General features: G+C 42.7%; 1 protein-coding gene across 2 annotated transcripts in view; it reads right to left on the bottom strand.

Annotated features, from left to right (window-relative positions):
* Nucleotides 1–7,169: 7,169 nt before the first annotated feature.
* Nucleotides 7,170–21,342, bottom strand: part of KCNS3 (potassium voltage-gated channel modifier subfamily S member 3) — a 78,473-nt gene continuing 64,300 nt past the window's right edge. For both annotated transcript variants that reach the window (XM_061622643.1, XM_061622644.1), the window contains exon 4: nucleotides 7,170–7,730. In XM_061622643.1, the coding sequence (XP_061478627.1) occupies nucleotides 7,693–7,730 (38 nt within the window). In that variant the 3' untranslated portion in view covers nucleotides 7,170–7,692. The remainder of the gene's footprint in view (nucleotides 7,731–21,342) is intronic.

Raw genomic sequence — 21,342 nt, 5'->3', positions numbered from 1 at the left:
GTGTGCCCACCTGTCCGCCTGAGTCACTTACTCGCTTGCGCCCCTCACAGCCACCCACCTCATTCAGCCTCCTCATTTTCAGTTCGCAGTGCTGCACTTCTGTACTGAATCAAACTGTAGTGTGACGACCTGCATTGTGACAACTTCTTAGATTTTTATGTATTTTGCCATAATTATTTATCATGAGCTAGCACCATGCAAAATCAGAAATGGAAGGCAACTTTCAATTAACTGGTCATACTACACTTGACTGTGGCCATGTTTCATAATCACAGAAAAGTTGTTTGCCTGATGTTTATGATCTATGTTGCTGTAAGACTAATGTGAAAATAAAAACTCTCATCAGAGACCATGAAGATAAAAAAATATGAGCCTCCTGCTGTGAGATACGATGGTGGAAATCTCTTGAATCTTGTTGATATGATAGTATGTGTAGATGTGGTAAGATGGATGATGCAGGGGACTTTGAACTTTTGTATTTAAACCTTCAGCCTAACTTTATGCAGTTCTCAACCTAATTTCAAAAGCCTCCTGCAAGAAATCAGATGAGACCTCTGGCTAGAATGACCTCTCCTTACCCTGGCAGACTTCTGAGTGGCGAGGAAGATAGAGAGGAGGAGGAGTATGCCAGAGAGGGAGAGAGAGAGGAATAAAAGGGGATGGCATGGACAGAGAGAGAGAGAGAGAGAGAGAGAGAGAGAGAGAGAGAGGCTGCATATGCACAATATTTTATTCTACAATCAATGCGGACTGAGTTCGTGTTTGTTCTACCTAATCCACACACAGTGTAGACCTATTGCATATTTTCTTCCTTAAATAGCACATCCTGACAAACTGGTTTCATTCTGGAAATGAATGCTCATTGCAGATTGGTTCTATGTTACACAGAAGTGTGTCCATTTGAAAACAGATGCAGGCAGTCCCAGCAATGGGGTAGGGTATCCACACCTGCCCAATGACATTGTGGGTGAGCATATACCAAGATCACAAGGGGAGGGTTTTCAAATGTGTAATCTAATAAAGGGGATAATTTTCAAATACATATCAAGTAACCATACCCACCCATCCGGATGGCAAGATCTACAATCAATCTAGATTGAATGAAGGACAGGCATGAACAATTCCATACTGAGAAAAACTACATTTTTGTGCTACAAATGAGTAAGTGTTAGGGCTGTGCACAGCCCCCCCCCATCCATCCTGTGGCTCCAAACTGGATGGGGGTCATCAGGCTGACTCGCCCTGGGCCAACCCAGGGACGACTATCCTGGCTTGGAGTCACTCCTGAATAACTTTGGGGGCAGGGCTTATGTTTAATTAGGGTAAAAAATATATAGTGGGGAGGGGAAGGCGATATCTCCTCCCACCCCCAACCAAGTGCAGAGTTAATTTATCCTACAGGAAAGCCCTTTGAAAAACAGCATCCCCAAGGATTGTTCCCCTGGCTCTGGAGTGGAGGGAGTGTTCCTGTGCAATGCTGTTTAACAAAGGCCAAAACAGTACCTGCACCCCCAGAGGATCGCTGCCTCTGCTCATCAGGCCGAAAGGAGAGCCTCAGTAGCCTCTTCTTCCTGCGTGATGCCCCACCCCCAGACAGTCCCTGGGCACTCAGGCGATCCATGGCTGTCAGAAGTCAGCCAATGTCCGATGGGCCTGATTTGGCTTGAGCCTTGGCCAAATCTGGTGCACAACCCTAAGAAGTGTGTACACAGCCAGAGAGAGAGAAGGAGGGGAGGCCCGCATTCCCTTTTGTCTTTGGCCTTACGCACAGTCAACATGCAACCTCCAACTGATTACCCTGAGGGAATGTGGCCTTCATGTGGAAAAAAATAATGCCTATTTCTGATTTAACCTTCACAGTTTTTTTTAAAGAAGTGTTGTATAGTCATTTTTTCAAATCCCCATTTTTCTGAGAAATGTCTGTGGTATTTATTTATCTCCTTCCCTACCTCTAAGGCATTCAGGGTGGTGTACATGAAGTTATAACATTTTGACCTCTGAACAAGCCTGTGAGGTAGGCTCACTTCCCAAGTGCATTTGATGGATCACAATTGTATAACAACACAGCCCAAAACTTAAAAAGTACTTAACTTTTGTTGACTCATACCATGATCTGTCAGTAAAAAAAATTGCTGGAAACTTTTCCTCTTTTAATTTGCCTTTTAATTTTAAATCCACTAAATAAATTAAGCAAATAAATGTAAAGGGTTAAGAGAAATAGCTAAAGCCACAATATGTACTGTGGGACCTTAAAAGCTGACAAATTTATTATGACATAAACTGTCATGGATGACAGTCCCCTTCATTTGATGCATGAAGTGTTTTCCCTAGTTGCAGCTGATGAAATGGACTGTAGTTCACAAAACCTTATGCTATAATAAATTTGTTAGTGTTTTAAAGTGCCACAGGATTCTTTGTTGTTTTTGCTCCAACAGGCTTAGCATGCCAACCCCTCTGGAAACCAGTAGCTGTAATTCTTAAGATTATGCAATTCTTTCTGTGTTTTATTTGTGTGAAATATGCCCCATTTCTAAAATCCAGTTGTTCATTTGGTATGGGCATTTGTGGGGTTTTGCAGAATGTATCAAATCCTCAAAAATCAGCATTCGATGCAAGTGTGAGTGAGCCCAAAGGTAACATGAGGTAAATATAAATTATAAAGATGTAGGCTTTCAAAGGTCCTTAACCCAACATGCTGCAATGTACACAAAGTGAGGGTGAATATGTGTGGAAGAGATGCTGTGTAAAATTGCAATGGCTCTGAAAAAGGCACCAAATAATTAAGCTATATTTACAAACAGATAGGCAAGACCACACTATTTTTACTGCTGATGGGTTAATCAATAGTAAACAACTAATTATTGATCCCATAATCATAATAACACAGATTATCATTAGGGTATAAGTATGGAAGAAATGTACCCTTTTCACTATCAGTATCTGCAAAAAGGGCTGGCTAATTAGGGCTACATAAATCTGGATGTTCTTTCTGAGTATGCATCTTACATAATGTATTTCTTTTATAATATATACTGTTTTGCGGTCATAGCTGCATGCCTTGCTCACCTCCTGGCAATCATGTTCACGTGGAGGAGTGTACTGACATTCTAAAGCCATAGAACCATTGTGGTCTAGCGGTTACTGTGTTGGACTAGGACCTAGGAAACCAGGATTCAAATCCTCACTCAGCCATGAAACCCACGAAAATAGGGAGGGGGAGAATCATTTGTGCCACCTCAAGCTTTTTTGGAGGAAAGGTGGGATTATATAGGGAATGATAAATAAATAAATAAACAAAACTTGTCTGTTGCTTTCTTTGGCATGTAAATTGTTATGAAACGAGCTTGAGGGTAAGCAGAGTTGAGTTCAATGAGATTGTACTGTGGAAACTATTATCATTACATGTGTTGAATGCTAACAGTGTGGCCCAACATTGTTTTTATTGTTGTTAATGAATAAATGAGCACACAAAGGACCAGCACATCAAACGTTATTACCTGAGACGGCCCACAGAATTTAGTTTTCATGTTCTCAGATAAAATATACTGTATAAACATTCTGGATGGATAGCCAGCATGGTGTCCTCCAGACGTTGTGGACTGCAACTCCCAGCACCCCCAGCCAGCACGGCTAATGGTCATACTGATTGTCTCCTACCTTTATATTCACCAAATCACTAATGAAAGTGGGAAGGAAACAGCCAGGTATGGCCCATCAGACTAATAGTGCTGAGTTCCTGAAAGTCCCATTACTCCCATTTATCATGGCTACGTAGAGAATATAGCTGGCTCATCAGCCTTTGCCAAGGCCAATGCTTATTAAACTGCCAACCCTGAAGATATGGATTTCTTTGTTCATGTTCCCAGAAGTCTGGGTAGATCCTTCAGAAATTGACAAGAACTGGACGCACAATTACACAGCACAGAGGTCTTCACTGAATGGCCTTCGTCAGTTTGGCACAGAGTATCAGATGCTTGACTTGATGAACTTCCTGTAAAATCCATGCATTCCTGTAGAAATTGCTTTTGTGCCACCTACTTCGGCAGCTGAGGCAGCCGTGGGCCTCTAGTCTGTGCATTTTGGCTGGAGTATGAAGGGTTTATACACAGATCACGATGTCCACATATAGAGCTTCTCCAGGCAAGAAGAGTGCCTGACTGGTTGTATCGGTGCAGATGTAAAGCCGCTCCACACACCAACATGGGGGAACGCCATGAGTGTCAATGAAGGGGGTGCGGCTAGCCTGTATGGTCCCACAGCTCCCCCCCCCTCCATTCCTTTCAGGATCATAGCCAGTCTTCCTCATGAGATGGAATTCCACATTTCCAGGTAGGGCTTCAAAGAAACACGTGGGAAATGTTTCCAAATAAGCAACAGAAGTGTCTAATAGCCCTGTCACAAAGCACAAATGCAGATGCAATTCACAATGCAATTCTATGCATTTTTATTCAGATGTCAGTCTCCCTATAGTCCCAGGAAAGATTACAGGGAACTTCCTTCTGAGTAAACACATAAATAATTGCATTGTTAGTATCTATCATGTTATACATACATCAGAAATGTGTTGACTATTAACCATTTGTTTTTAAGATCAGAAGTTTTTACTTAGAATACTTTCCTTTTAAAAAAACCCACCTTGTGTAAAATGGGTAGGTTTGTGTATATGTGTGTGGAGGGGGTTATGTACTTGTTTTGTAGAGAATGGATCTCCATTTTTGTGTGTAGCTCTACTCTCGCATCCATAAATTCTGAGAAGGCAAATGCCCCACCCCATAACGTTAACTGCTGGCTGCATTGCCACCACTTCTGAGATGTTTTGATTGCTTACCAAATATGTAACAAAGACAGGCCCGGCTCCAGCAGAGGGCTAGGTGGGGCTCTGGCTGGGGGACCAGGAACTCAGAGGGGCTCTTCGCTGGCCCCAGTCCAAAGGGAAAGGATGGGGAAAGAAGGCAAGTGAGTGTACAGCAGAAGGTGTGAATGGTGGGCAGCAGCCCAGCCACACTGTGCTCAAAGCCAGTGGTGTGTGAAGGACAGGAAAAGAAGGTGAACAAGTGCACATTGGCCCAGCTACACTGGGCTCAAGGCTGGCACAGGGGAAAGGAACGGGAAGGAATGTGAGCAAGTGGCACCCTGGGCAACCCACATAGCTGCTCAGCATTGCTAATGCAAGACCTCCCTTTTGTCCAGGCTTGGGGGGGGGAGGCACCTGTCTGGGGCGCCAATGCAGCCTGCCTCCCACCACCAGCAGGGAAACTTCCCTGGCTCATTGCAGCAGTGGAGGAGGAAGGAGGTGGCGTGGAGCAACTTAGGCAAGCCACAGAGGAACACTCCTGACAGGCTAGTCTAAAGGGGAGGAAGGAAAGTGAGTGGAGGCTTAGCCAGGTCTAAAGGAGAGGGGGAAAGCTGGAAAATGTACAAGGTGATCATGCCATCACATGCAAATGTTATGGGGAAAGGGGGCAACTGGACTCCTGGCTGCTTTTTGGTGGGAGCCTGATGTCCAGTGTAACATCTAGGTCCTTCCTAAGTTTAAAAAAACTTTGGCCTTAAAAAGACAAATGTTCAGAATACAGCATCAATAATGATCAAAGACGGTGATAGTAACTGTCCTCTTTAACTATAGCTTTTCTTTAAACTCAGGGGATGGGAATTAAATAAGCAGAATTCATTTGGAATTACCATGAACAATCATCCCTATATTGAGCTGGTCCCATTGCACTAGCCACCTATACCCACCTAGTTCCATTGACATCAATGGCATTAAGCACGTGGAATGGATATCACAGGATTGTGGCTTGACGTTTACCACTTTGGTACATCCCTTACAGTGGTTCACATGCATTTGTTTGTCAAAGAAGTTCAGGGTCGGATCCTATGTTTAACCCAACCAACCATTGTTTTCCAACAAAGGAGCAGGCACACATACCCGCTCCCACCTGGGGAGAGCCCGTAACTCAGTTGTAAACACATATTTTCCATGCTCAAGGTAGCAGGTTCAATCTTTCCAGTTAAAGAGGATCTCAGGTAGCAGAAAGATCCATAGGAAAGCCTTCTACCTGAGGCGGAGAACTTGGAGAGTCATTCCAAGTCGTAACAGACAACACTGGGATGGCTGGAGCAGCAATCTGACTAAAGTCAGCCCTACCTTTAGGCAGAGCGAGTTGGCCACCTCAAGCAGCAGAATCAGGTTGGTCTGCGCTGATGCTGCAGGGAAAGGAGTGGCACGAAGGTGCTAAGAGGACAGAGCTGTGTGTTGTTAGCTTCTGGTGCATGGAAAGGTGGGAGGGAGAACCATCTTGTCTTTCACCTCAAGCAGCAAAATGTCTTGGGCCAGCCCTGAGTCTGACTTGATATAAGGCAGCTTCATATATTCAGCACGCATCATTCAAAGCCAGGGGCCATCTCCTGATGCTGGTGGGCTCTAGCTCCCATAATCCCTGATCATCAGCTATATGGATTGGGGCTGATGGGAGTTGCATTCCAGCATCTGCAGGGCCATCAGTCCCTTCATTCCTGTTCTAAGGTAACATGTGAGGCAAGTGCTACACTTACAGGACCACATGTACACCAGCTTGGTTCATATCATTTTTCTCCCTTTTATGGAATTCTGTGGATCAGTGCTGCATAGGCAGCAAACTCCCACATTGCCTTAGGTGCATATTAGGCTGGGGAGCACCCACACAGGGATACAGGAAGCTGCCTTATAGTGAGTCAGATCATGGGTCTATTTTACTCAGAATTGTCTACACAGACTGGCAATGGCTCTCTAGGAGTTCCAGACAGGGGTCCTTCCCGGCCCTACCTGGAGATGCTGGGGACTGAAACTAGGACCTTCTGCATGCAAAGTAGATGCTGTCACTGAGCTACAGCCCTTCCCCTCCATATTCTTCACATGAAGTGGATGGGATGCTGAGCAACAGTTGTCCGCAAGGACCAAGCTGAGAGATGTTATTAGACTGTATTTCATTTTCTTTAAAAAGAAAAAGAGTGTTTGGTGTGAATGATGATTGCTGGGTATAAGGAGCTTGCAAGCATACACACTCACAAAAGAACACTGGTCATGACAACTTTTTATTGGTGTTGAGGTAGCCCGCCTTATTGTGAAGTATTTAGCCGAATTATTTGCACAGTTGGCCTACTGAAGTTTCCTTTTTTTTATTAGATTTTTAAAAAACAACAAGCAAAGGAACAGCAAACAATATCAGCTATATGTCACAATACATTGTTATTACCATCATCATTGAGCAGCAGAAGGAAGTGGTGGCAGTTATGATCGGAAGCATTTGGCAGAGTGAGGCAGAATCCCAAGGACCGATGCTTTGTTAATTAATGGGAGGGAACGGACGAGAACACATGAAAATTAGATTATATGGGAAAGGTGATTGTATATAAATTCTCTTGCTGGCCAAAAGTATAAAATGAGGCTATCAATGGTATGTATGGCTTATTGAGTGGGATGGGGATTGGTGTGAAGCTGTAGCAGCAAATGCACAATAAGCTGTAGCAAAATTCTGTCAGCATACTGCCTCGTGTTTGCCACTTACTGCTTCTGATTATCTCCCCTAGTGCTGTGTAAGAGAGCTCCTTTCACCATTCTGATTAGTTGGGTGCTGAAGCATCTCTTCACTGTGCATGGATTTCATTTGGCTGTGCTTAGTGCCAGAGGTAACCAGCAGATTACAGGTCCAGTCACAGGTGGATCTTCGAAGAGACTAAAGATGCACGTTCTATATGAGGGAGACAAACATATTTTCTTTTAATGCTGAGCCCTAGGTTTCTTTGAAATCAGCTCAAGACTTCTTGTACATAGTTCCACAATGCATTTGGAAATGATGGACTTGCATGCTTATGGCATTTTATTCATTCATACTGAAAACTATGTTAGCACCAACAATGTCTGCAGAACGTGAACAAGATCACCCAGTCCTATCTGCATAAAGAACAAGCGTATGCCATATTATAAATTTCTCTCATTTTTCAAAGACCTGTGCTTTTCAGGTTACATGTGCATTTCCCCCTCCTCTCCTATGAACAAGCCATTAATGCAGATAGGGAAACTGGTGCCCTCCAGATGTTGGACTTCAGCTTCCATCATCCCTGTCCACTGGCCAAGCTGGGTGGGGCTGATGGGAGTTGCAGTCCAACAAATAAGTTGAGGGACACAGGCTCCCCATCACTGCTGTCAGGGAACTTTCAAAAGCTTTAAATGCAGGGAGAGGTTATGTGACCAATGGGGAATGTGATGATGTCATCATGATGTGACATTTCCCCATCATTTCTCCATTCACCTCTCCACCTTCCCATCCTCGCCACAACAAATTCAAAACTACAGTCATGGAAAATCCAGCCATTAAATATCAATGCAGCATTTCCTGTGGTTCTATCTTGATTTAAAAAAAAAATTATTGAATTGCATTTATCTGTCAGTGGCAACAACAGTTATGTATATCAGCATCACCACTACCACACAAAAGCACTCTTAACATTGAGCATAATCCAATTCACACCGTGCCCACGAGCAGAGAATCCCAACGGGGTTCCAAGGTCCCCCATCCCATCATGTATGAGCAGATGCGGGAGATGGAACATCTGTTAGTGTCTCTCAGGCCCTCATCCTTATTCTCTGCCTCCATAGCAGACGTGACTTGTACCAAGTAGAAGGGGAGGACTGGTATGGATAAGAGAGGAATACATGGACCTCCCATTCACCCTAATAGTCTCTTGGGATTGCCTGCATATGCAGTCTGTAAGTTTCTAGAAGGAAAACTGACCCTATCAGGATACTTAACATACTGGCAGTGCACTCCCACATTATACAGCCACGAGAGTGGCTGTATACTATAGTCAGCGGGGATTTTTCACATTCCGCAATGTTAAATGGAAAATATCCCCCCATGCCATTCTGAGGCTTCCCATAAGCTCATTTCAAAACAAAACCTTACAAAACCTATAGTCCTGAACTCAGAAACGCTTGCTTAACAACCCTGTCAATTTTCATGGCGATACACAAAACAGTCAGAGAGAATCGAGAGTTCAAAGTCTAAAAAGAGAGAAAAAAACTCAGAGCCCTTTTGGACTTTTTTCTGCGAGTTCCCATAATCTGTTGAAATTCATTAAAAATCAGCCATGTTCACAGAGTACTTGTAATCCTAATACTGACCTTGCCCCATACTCTGACCTTCATCTACTGCAGTTTAAAAGTTAAAAAAATGCCTGGTTGATTTTTAATTAATTGAAGAAATTTTGGCTGGAAGCCTATTATAACGCGGAGCATGCTCAGTAAGGACCGTCAGTGTTCTAAAAGCCTCGCAGCTGCTGGGCTTGGCTAATCAGAGGGCCACACCCACACCAGACTTGATTTCACTTGAGACAGTCATGGCTTCCCTCAAAGAATCCTGGGAAGTGTAGTTTGTGAAGGGTGCTGAGACTCCTATTCCCCTGAGAGAATGGTTAACAGTCAGCCATTCTGATTAAAGGTCTGTGAGAGGAACAGGGCGTCTCCTAGCAACTCTCAGCACCGTTCACTAACTACACTTCCCAGGATTCTTTGAGAGAAGCCATGATTGGCTTTGAGCCATGGCTTTGAGAGAAGCCATGATAAATTGTTTTAAATTGTTTTTAAAAGATGTGTTTTTAAATTTGTGTATTTGTTTTTAATGTTTTTAGTTATTGTAAACCGCAAAGAGAGCTTCGGCTATGGGGCGGTATATAAATACACTAAATAAATAGATAAATAAATAATGATTGTCCAAAGTGTAATAAAGGCCTGGTGTGGATGTGGCCAGGGACAGCTGTGTTTTAAATTTGGGTGGGAGGTAGGGTTGCCAGGTGCAGGGCCTGAGACTGATCCTGTATCTTTAGGAGAAGAGAAAGTCAGCCAAGTGCCGGTGTTCTTGCAACAATGTAATGGGAAAAACCACAAGGTAGAATTGTCCCTTCCCCCTGCCCAACTGTGAAAGATACAGAAGACATCTTGGTTGTCAGGCCCAGCCTGGTCAGTTTTACCTATCCTAATCACGATTGCATAGGAGTATATCCGATTCAGCTCAATAATCATATAAATCATCAGACCTGCCCTTTCCCTCCTTCCCCTTTCCTCTCTGTTTCTCCTCCCCTCTTCCTTCTTCTGCCTTCCTTGCCCACTCCAGCCCTCCGTCCCTCCCCCTCGGTCAGTTTTACCTACCCTAAGCATGATTGCACGGGAGTAAATCCCACTGAACTCAATAAACATGCAAACGACCACATCTGTCCTTCTCCCCTCCCCCTCCTGTCTGCTCCCATCCCAGTCCTCCCCTCTGCCTTTCCACCCCTCCCTCCTCCCTTCCCCATCCTCTGTGGTCAGTTTCACCTATCCTAAGCATGATTGCCTGGGGTGTGTGTGTGTGTGTGTAAATCCCACTCAACTCAATAAGCATGCAAATGATCAATCCATTCTCAGCAAACTTGCACAGGATCCCATTTCTTACCTCCCGGATTAAAAAGCAGGGAAATTCACTAATAGGCAAAAAAACCCTTGCGGTTTAAGAATGTACCTATAGCCCACAGATATTTCTACCAAACTTTAAAAAGCAGCGAAATTGGGCAGCTATAGTGAATGCACCAGGGGAGCAGGAGACCTGAACTCCTCTCTGAGATATTGGACTGCCCTACAGTCAAAATGCAAACACCATTTGGGTTGGTCTTTCACAGTCCAATCCACTTGCTGTGTAGCTTGGAAGAATTTGGTAACATGTGCCTCTGAGCATATGGTGAGTGGTGGCAACACCTGCAATCAGCCCAAATAATAGAAACAAGACATGTGCTGTGCTGATCTTGCTTTAGCAGGGAGGAAGCAACATTATTAAGACAGTTGATATAGTTCAGATGGTCACTTTAAATATGCCTGATTTACTTTGCAATTTTAGTGAAGTTTTCTATAGGAAATCATTTTCTTTTGCTTTTGTTTCTATGAATATGTGAAGTACAGCAACACTTTGCAAAATTTATACTAAAAAAACTCCAAACATAATTGTGGAATAATGGCACTGACTTCTGCAAAATAGTCTCCAGTGGACCTCAGAAGTGTCTCAATTTGCACAAGATAAAACAGTGGGAGGAGAAATATATTCTAGCAAAATTCTAGGTGTTCTCTATGTTTTAAATTGATCGTGAACACCTTGCCTTAAATAAAGTGGTTTAAACAAAGCAGGCTGAAAACATGCATCCTCTTTTTTCCAACAAATAGAGGCATTGCTAAAGTAGCAGCATATTGTAATCAGTCTGATTTTACATTAAACTGCAGTTTCAGGTCCAACTGTTAATGCACCCAAAACAGAGATAGACCATAACCTCCAGTTTGAAACAAAAAAGGCTATCTTCACCATCATATGACATTAATAAAAAGGCTTTAAAATTAATAAATATAAATTTGACACAGATTTCTAGGATGAATAATGAGGGAAATAAAATTTTCTAGTTTAGATTCTCTGTAGAAACGTTAGTAACACAGGAAAGAAGCAAAGTAAGAAGAACACCAACAAGCATACAAAAATATAATTCTCCATCTTTGGAGATGGCAGGTGTTGCCACCACTCACCATATGCTCAGAGGCACGTTACCAAATTCTTCCAAGCTACACAGCAAGTGGATTGGACTGTGAAAGACCAACCCAAATGATGTTTGCATTTTGACAACTTTGTAGGGCAGTCCAATATCTCAGAGAGGAGGTCAGGTCTCCTGCTCCCCTGGTGCATTCACTATAGCTGCCCAATTTCGCTGCTTTTTAAAGTTTGGTAGAAATATCTGTGGGCTATAGGTACATTCTTAAACCGCAAGGTTTTTTTGCCTATTAGTGAATATATATCTAATTTTCAAACTTACTACACACAGCCATATATATATGGCTCATAATTCATGCTTAGCCCCATGTTCCTCAATCAACTGAAAGAAGTCTTAGCTTGTCCTAATTAAAGCAAGTTGTTAGACAAGTATTGGCCTTTTCTTTAAATAAATAAAAAGCAGCTATCTTCAAGTACTGCATTTCCTATATACTAAAAAATAATTCTTATGTTGGGGAAACCCCCCCACAAAAGATATGACTTGGTGTGTTTTCCAGTGGTTGGATCCATCCCATGTGTCCTAAGCATCCAGATCACACCACCTAGGCTAGGATTACATAGACTTATGGGCCCTGGGAGGTACTGGTGGGGACTCAAAGCCAGGGTTGCATCCCTGTAATGACAGATTTTAAAATGTTATTGATTGTACCTTTTACTCTGGTAATTGTTAATTTGTGCTATGAATATACTGAAGTTTGGAACGGCCTTTGGCTTTATGCAATAAAGTGTATTACTTACTTATGACTTACTGTAATCATCAATGCTGATATAATTCTTCCCTTCGAGACAACAGAGCCATACTGTGATATGGTCAAACATGTTTTCCAAACACGTTAGGAGGTGAGATGAGACAGGGAAGGGTACTTAACCCTTCCCGTGCTCACTAATGTAGCCCTGAGAAAAGCCCCCAGGTGGTTTTCCCCTACAGTTGAACCTGTTCGGTATTATAAAAATACACACAGAAATAGGAACTAATTTAGTTGGTCCTATTTCTTAGCAGAGTTGTAAAAAATACAAGCAGCAGAATGAGAATATAAACCAGCCCCACCTTTCTCTATATAAATAACAACAGACACAATCCTTTAGGTAAAAGAAAAGAATGTTTACTCACAACCTCTTCACATCTTCAGAAGAAGATAGGCTCTAGCTTAGAAGAAAGAAAAATATACTCAGTCATCTTGGTCTTTAGTAATGGATGCTTTCAGAGACAGCATCATGCCATGCGGCCTCTCTCAAAGATAGGAAGATCAGCAAGAAAAGGGAGAATATTCAAAAATCCCCCAGGACAAAGGAGAAGGAAGTCAGGTAACTAAACCCCACCCATTAGGAAGTTACATCATGGTAAACAGGTACATGGGATATTCCCAAATATCCCTTAAAGTGACCATGCAATATTAGCCTATTCCAACCTCCTCTAATTTGCAGGCATTAATCTAATAAGCCCATTTTGACACGAAGTCTCTGGAAACAGTCTCTTGGTAATGGCTTTGTCAAGATGTCAGCTGTCATCGCTGCAGTTGGACAGTAGGTCATCTTGATGAATCCTTTCTCTGTCAACTCACGTACAATATGGTATTTTACAGCTATATGTTTAGTACGTGGAGTGATTCTCTCAGTCTGAGAAAGTCTAATACAACTTTGGTTGTCTTCCATCACCTGGATAGGTCTCTGCGCCCTTATTCCAAGGTCCTTTAGTAGTCTGTTGAGCCAAATGGCTTCTTTGCAAGCTTCTGCAGCAGCTATACACTCAGATTCTGTGGAAGAAAATGCTATTATGTCTTGCTTGTGACTAGCCCAGGAGATAGGTCCATCTCCATACATAAACAGAAAGCCACTAGTTGACTTGGAGTCTGAGCTATCTCCAGCCCAGTCAGCATCAGTGTCACACACAAGCTTTGGATCACTATTAGCTGGCAATCTCAGCTTAACGTCCATAGTCCCTTTCAACTATCTAGCCACCCTTTTGACAGCAATCCAGTTCTTTTGTGTGGGTGTGCTGGTTTTCCTACATAGGATCCCTACTGCACCTGCTATGTCAGGTCTGGTGTTTGGTCAAGTACAAAAGCTTCCATATTGCTGTTCTGTACTTCTTATTATTTGGTAAAGGTTCACCTACATCATTGTCTTTGAGAAAGTCTGTTGCCATAGGTGTTGCCACAGGATAGGCATCCTTGAGTTCTAGAGTCTCTAAAAGATCAACAATCTTTTGCTTTTGGTTGAGTAGGTAGGAGCCATCTGCTTCCCTTTCAATCTGGATGCCTAGGTAGTATGTTGCAGTGCCTAGCTCTTTGATTTCAACTTCTTTGTTCAAATGATGTACAACTTCTCTGTAGTCTTGATCTCTTTGCGTCGCCACGATCAAGTCATTGACATAGATCAGAATATATGTCGAATGTCCATCTTTGCTTCTGGTGTACAGGCATTGGTCTACATCACCTTGCTTGAAGCCTAGCTCCTTGAGCATTTTATCCAGTTTCTCGTTCCAGGCCCTTGCAGCTTGCTTGAGTCCATACAGGCCCTTTTTAAGCTTGCATACAAGATGTGCTTGCTTCTGGTTCACGAAACCTGGAGGTTGTTGCATGTACAACTCCTCTGTTATTTCTCCATGCAGAAAGGCAGTCTTGACATCGAGGTGTCTGATGTGCATCTGTTTGGAGGCTGCCACACTTAGTAGCATTCTTATTGTGTTGTGTCGGACAACAGGAGCAAAAGGGGCATCATAGTCCTCTCCATATTTCTGCAGGAAACCTTTGGCAACTAGTCTTGCCTTGTAGCGTTCAATTTCTCCTCCTGCATCTTGCTTCACCTTGAACACCCATCTGCATCCTATGGCTTTCTTGCCTGGTGGAAGTTCTGTCAGGGTCCAAGTCTTATTCTTGTGCAGTGCATCCATCTCCTCCTGAGCGGCTTTTCTCCACTGAGCGCCCTCGGATGCTGGCATCTGCTTGATCTCCTCCCAAGTCAATGGTTCTCTGGGTAGCACCGACTTTGCGAGGTAGGACAGGCGTAGAGGTGGTACACCTTTCTTGGTTCACTATGAGGATCTGGGAGCTTGTTCTGGGATCTGGTCTGGCTCTGCAGCATCTTCCAGTCCAGTCATCTCGTCATTCTCATCTGCGTCTGTACCTCTCTCAGCCTCATCATCACTTTCTGCAATCTCTGCCTCTTCCTCTTGTTTAAGGCTTGGGTCAGGTTGTGCAGATATCTGTGATGTCACTGGTATTTCGTATGTGCGTACTGGCATATCTATAAGAGATTGGACATGGTGTCCTTGCTCTTCTGAGAAATCTAGCACAGTCCCTCTTTTGTCAGCTCTGCTTCGTTCATCGAAGTAGACAACGTGTCTTGTGCTGACTTCACCTGTCTTTAGGTTCATAACTCTGTAGCCTTTGCTACCAGGAGCATATCCTATCAAAATAGTCTGTTCTGTTCTAGCATCTAGCTTCTGCCTCTTTTGTTTTGCTATGTAGGCAAAAGCAATGCTTCCAAACACTCTGTGTGCCAGGTTTGGAATCCTGCCATACCACAACTGGAATGGTGTGTGTGTGGTGCCCTTGGTTGGCAATCTGTTCTGGATATACGTTGCAGCCACGATCGCATCACCCCACAGCCTTTTGGGTAGATCAGTGTCAGCAAGCATGCTTTTTGTCATTTCCAGAAGAGGTCTAAGTCTGCTTTCAGAAATCCCATTCTGCTCTGGAGTATGACTGACAGTCCTCCTGTGCAAAATGCCTTGTTCCTCCAGGAAACTTTGTGTTTGGTGCGATATAAACTCACCACCGTTGTCCGTCTGTAGAGATTTTGGCTTCCTTTCAAATTTTGTGGACGCCATGGAGATGTATTTCTTCAGCATCTCATGCGTTTGACTCTTGTCCTTCAATAAGTAAGTCACACAATACCTTGAAAAATCATCCACAAAAATTAGAACATATCTATTCTGCCCAAGTGAAGGTACATTAAATGGTCCACAGAGGTCACTGTGTATGAGATCTAGCACCTTGGTGCTTCTCTTTTCAGTCCTTGGTGGAAATAAGGGCCTAACACCCTTTTCCTCAATGCAATTTACGCACCTGCTTGCTTTATCATGGTTCTGTTGGTTAACCTTGATACCAGTGGCAAGATTCTGCTTTTGCAGCTGTAGGATCGCCTTTGCATCACGGTGTCCCAGTCACTTATGCCAAAGTTCAAATTCATGGAGGACAGGGCTTTCAATGGCTACTAGCCATGATGGCTGTGCTCTGTCACCCTAGTAAGAGGCAGCATGCTTCTGAAAACCAGTTGCCGGAAGCCTCAGGAGGGGAGAGTGTTCTTGCACTTGGGTCCTGCTTGCGGGCTTCCCCCAGGCACCTGGTTGGCCACTGTGAGAACAGGATGCTGGACTAGATGGGCTACTGGCCTGATCCAGCAGGCTCTTCTTATGTTCTTATGCTGGTCTCTTCCTTGTCCACCATGGCTGTGTTTGCTTGTTCAGCTGTAAGACTCAGTTCATAAACACCATCATTTTCATACTACCCAACTTTAACTACCGAGTGGGTTCTAATTCAACACATGTCTTGCTGAAAGACCCCCCTCTCCCTTTTTCTATAATTTCATGGAATATAGCTGGCTGGAAAAGCAAGACATTAGACTTAGAGCTAATGCAGTTTTTACAAGCATTTGACATCATCTTTTTACAGGAAACATGGCTTATCCCTGGGGAGCCTATTGAACTCAGAGGTTATAAATCATGGTCGAAACCCGCCATTAAAATAGCACTTAAAGGTCGAGGAAGAGGCGGTTTGGCCATTTTGGTTGCCTTGAACTTTACTGGTCATATTATAGATCTTAAAGCAGAGACCCCTGATTCTGCTTTAGCATTGGGTCTGAGGATTCCCGGTTTCCCGCCTTTCATCTGCGTTAATATATATATTCCACCGATAAATTCAACCTTACGCGAACCCCCCTGGCCGTTATTGGAATCATTCCTAGAAGCTCTCCAAACTAGATTACCATTTTACGAGCTTCTTCTAGGTGGCGATTTTAACGCCAGGATGGGATCATTTCACCCTCACAGTGATGTTATTTTTTACAAACCACTGACGGATACCCAAACACCGACCAGGCCCGCCAGCGACTGTGTAGCTAATAAGCATGGCTTAGCTCTCTCTCAAATAATTCAAAAATTTGCCCTGGTTTGTCTAAACGGCTCCCCCTTGGATTTCTCCAAAGGATCCTTTACTTATTTATCAGGAACGGGGACTAGCTCAGTTGACTATTTTCTAGCCACCTTTCCTCTAATAAAGAGGATCAAAGAACTTAAAATCCTTGTGAGACCTGAAAGTGACCACCTTCCTCTAAGGTTAACCCTTATACCCTTCTTTAACAACAGTACTTTCATTCCCAGGGTCCCAAAGAAAACCTTTTATATAATTATAAATGTCTCAAATGGTCAGCTAAGATAGGAACAAGAGCCCATTGCTTATTAGCATTAAATCCATTTCCTTATTTACGCCAACTAATTATAACAAATTTCCAGAACAATCTAAGGGCTTATGAATCTTTAATAGACCAGCTTAGCCCACAGATTACAGCCCTAACGGTGGCTTGGGTTCCAGCCCAACCCAGATCCTGGTTCAATAAAGAATGTAGGCTCTCGAAGAAACAACTCACTAAACAAATCAAAATATTCCGTACCAATAATCACCCTGCCATTTTTCAAGACTTGATAATACAAATCTTACAAAACACTACTCAAAAATAAAAAACATTCTTATTACGAGGCAAACTGGAGGGCCCTGGATAATGCAGCCCAAAAAGGGAATGAGGCAGCCTTCTGGAGATGTCTACAGGGGAAACTTGACCCAAAGAACTACACCCCGATGCCTCCTATAATACAGGGAGTTTGGTTAGCTCACTTTAGCTCAATTTTGGTAGTTTCCATTCTCCTAAAGTCATAGACATTCCTGAAGTATTGACTGGCCTCCCCTTCTGGCCACCAGTCACCATTGAGGAAATCAAAGCGCTCGTGTCCACCTTAAAAGCAGGGAAAGCTCCAGGGGACGACATGATACCACCCAATTTCTTCCTTCAGGATTCATCTTGGTGGGCCCCATTGCTCGCAGCTCTTTTCACTTACATAAATAACACTGGCAACATTCCACAGGGCTGGCTTACTAGTATCGTAGTCCCTATTTTTAAAAGGGAGACCCTATGAAACCAGCCAATTACCGACCAATCAGCCTCCTGGATGTTTCATCGAAACTTTATGGCCATTTGCTACTAAATAAATTAAATGAGTGGGAACAATCTAACCTAATAATTTATGAAGAACAGGCAGGCTTTAGAACCAATAGATGCACTATCGACCAGGCTTTTATCCTGCATCACTTAATAAATAAAACACGATCCAAAGTGTGGCCATCCCTCTATATTGCATTTGTCAACTTTACCGCGGCCTTTGACACAGTCAATAGAGGACTTCTTTGGCAGAAATTGGCCCAAACAAACATCGATCAAAGGCTTCTTTGGTTGATTAGAGCCCTCCATCAATCAAACACGATCCAGGTGCGCCTGGACCAAAATGGTTCTTTATCATCCAAAATTCCAGTCCATAGAGAGGTGAAACAAGGCTCCCTTCTTATTTAACTTCTTTATAAACAATATGGTAGTGGCACTATCATCGCCCACCTTTCCTCCCCCCCTCCATAGGGGCTAAAAAGATTTCCATCCTTCTATATGCCGACGATGCGGCTCTATGCTCCTTAACCAAAATTGGCCTTAAACAAATGATCTTAAAACTAGAGGAATATTGCCACTCCCAGAATTTAATGATAAATCAGTCCAAGTCCAAAATTATGGTATGTGGCAAATTTATGAATACCAAGAACAGCTGGTCATTAAACGGGGTTCCCATTGAACAGGTCTCCACCTTTAAATATCTTGGAATCCATCTATCCAACAGGCTCTCTTGGGCTCCGCAGCTAAAGGCAGCGACTCTAGCGGGTTCCCAAGCCCTAGGCCTAGCTAAAAGGTTTTTTTTTCTCCCAAGGTGGACAACTTATCCTCCCCATGATCAAAATATTAAAAACCAAAATACTCCCGAAGATCTTATATGGAGCAGAGCTGTGGGGAACATCTGCTAGAGCCACCTTAGAGCCAATACAAAACCTACTTATAAAACAGGTGCTGGGCCTCCCAACGGGGACCCCGTCTGTCCATCTTAGAGCGGAGTTAGGCTTACCCTCAATTGCAGCACGCATAGATTTAGCCCACATCCGTTATTGGCTGAGAATCCTCAACATGAATGACTCAGCCTTGGTCAAACAATGCTGGTATGAACAAATGCGGTCTGGTGGATGGGCAACAGACTGCCAGACAATACTTTCTAAATATGAACTTTCCCAAGCCAAATTGTTGGAATTAAATAGAGTTGCCCTCTGAAACTGGTTTTTTGACTGCGATGCTTCCCAAGATCGAATGTCCATAGTAACAGCTCCCTTTTCATCCTGGTATCCCCATTTTAAACTCAATCATTCTATGTCCAACTATTTGGGCACGCTTGACAGAGCCAATATTAGAAGAGCATTTACTGCCCTCCGTTTTCAGGCCATGCCTACAGCTTACTTAGAAGGCCGATACAGTGGCATACCAGTGACCCAGCGCCACTGTATATTCGGCTGTAAGGCCATAGAGGAGTTAGCTCATTATTCACTTCACTGCCCACTCTATGAGGATCCTAGATGGAAGTTTTTATCGTTTTTTTTAGATGTTTTAGCTCCTTGCTCCGATAGGGAGTTGGTTAATATGCTTTTATGTGATAATTCTAATTCAGTGACCATCGCAGTAGCCAACTTTGCTTTGGCTGCTCAAAAACTGAGAGAATCCTTTGTTATAAAATCTCCTAGTTCAAAATAGTCACCTGATAATTTCCACAACGCTATGAATTTTTAATAAAAATTGTATGTATTTGTATCTGTGCATAAGGCTTATGGCTAAAATCACAATAAAGGAATATATATCATTTTCATAAGCTAGTGCAAGCAATTCATCATCTTTGGTCACTGTACACTTTCCATCCTGGAAATGTATTGCAAATCCTTTCTTGTCTAAAGCTGAGATGCTCAGCATATTGTAATTTAAGTCTGGGACATATAAAACATGATCTGCCACATTTACTATGGTTTGATCGGATACCTTGCACCTAAGAGCAATGGATCCAGATCCATTAATGTTCATATATTGACCATTGGCAGTCTGGATTCTTCCTTCAGTATCACTGTTTATTTCATAAAATCAACCTTCATTATAACAACTGTGATTTGTACATCCACTGTCTAAAATCCAGTTGTTTGATTTTTGTTTGTAATTATTAGCCACAAGACTTTTGTGTGTTAAAAGGAAATTCCTTCCTTTGGATCCCTCTCTCTGAGGTTCCTGCTTATCCTTAGATGAAGCATGCTGCCTTAGTTCTCTTTGTTTAAAATTGGGAGAGCTGCCATTGGCTGTTGAACTTTTGGGTGAGTCACAGTCCCTGGCCAGGTGACCACACCTCCCACATGAAAAACAGCATTGTGATTGGCTCTTGGGAGGGGCTTTTCCCTTCCTTTTATCCCTGCTAGTCAGGTAATTTGATCCATTATCGTTTCAGTCTCTCTGGATCAAACATTCTTCTCGGAGTTTTGCAAGGGCTTCCTCAAAAAGAATCTCAGGATTGTGGTTTAGAAGAGAAATAAAAGGATCAAATCTCTTTCCAAGAGATCCCAAAAGGAAACCAAGCTTCTGATGGTTAAAATCAAGCCCAGCCAATTTCAATGTGTTAAAAATAAGCAACAAGGAAGTGATATGTTTTTAACAATTTTCCTTTGTCTGCAATTTCAAATTCACTATCTCTTTAATCAACATAGTTTGGCATCTAAAGCTTTGAAATCCGAAAGCTGTTTGAAGTTTGTCTAGCATCTGTTTGGCACTTTTACAGCCACTCAGATAAATAAGCTGTTCATCCTTCAGAGAATCAAATATTATAGCTTTTGCAAGAGAATCTTTGTCTTCCCAATGGCTAGCTTCTTGGCCATTCCCTTCTGGTTTAGGTTTTTCAATACAGCATAGAGCTTTCTCTGCAGCTAAAATAATCATGATTCTACTGTTCCACTGGTCAAAGTTAACAGCAGATAGTTCAGACATTCTCCTTGAAAATCCTCTATTGTCTTTCTGATACATGCTTCCTGGTCTGAGAAGAGCTTTTTGTTATGCTAAACAACTCAAGGAAGTAACAGCAGCAAAAATAGTCTCTTTTAAAGTTGGTTCCTGATACAGAGCAAAGGAGGAAACAAAACATGCAAAAATACTTAAAATAAAACCCGAAAAATCTGGTTTAATTCTCAAGTATTTCTGGGCCCATAACCTGTTCAGTATTATAAAAATACACACAGAAATAGGAACTAATTTGGTTGGTCCTATTTTTTAGCAGAGTTGTAAAAAATACAAGCAGCAGAATGAGAATATAAACCAGCCCCACCTTTCTCTATATAAATAACAACAGACACAATCCTTTAGGTAAAAGAAAAGAATGTTTACTCACAACCTCTTCACATCTTCAGAAGAAGATAGGCTCTAGCTTAGAAGAAAGAAAAATATACTCAGTCATCTTGGTCTTTAGTAATGGATGCTCTCAGAGAGAGTATCTTGCCATGCGGCCTCTCTCAAAGATAGGAAGATCAGCAATGGAGGATATTCAAAAATCCCCCAGGACAAAGGAGAAAGAAGT

This window comes from Rhineura floridana, chromosome 4 (assembly GCF_030035675.1).
Source record: "Rhineura floridana isolate rRhiFlo1 chromosome 4, rRhiFlo1.hap2, whole genome shotgun sequence".
Lineage (NCBI taxonomy): Eukaryota > Metazoa > Chordata > Lepidosauria > Squamata > Rhineuridae > Rhineura > Rhineura floridana.
This window is presented reverse-complemented; position numbering and strand designations above follow the sequence as displayed.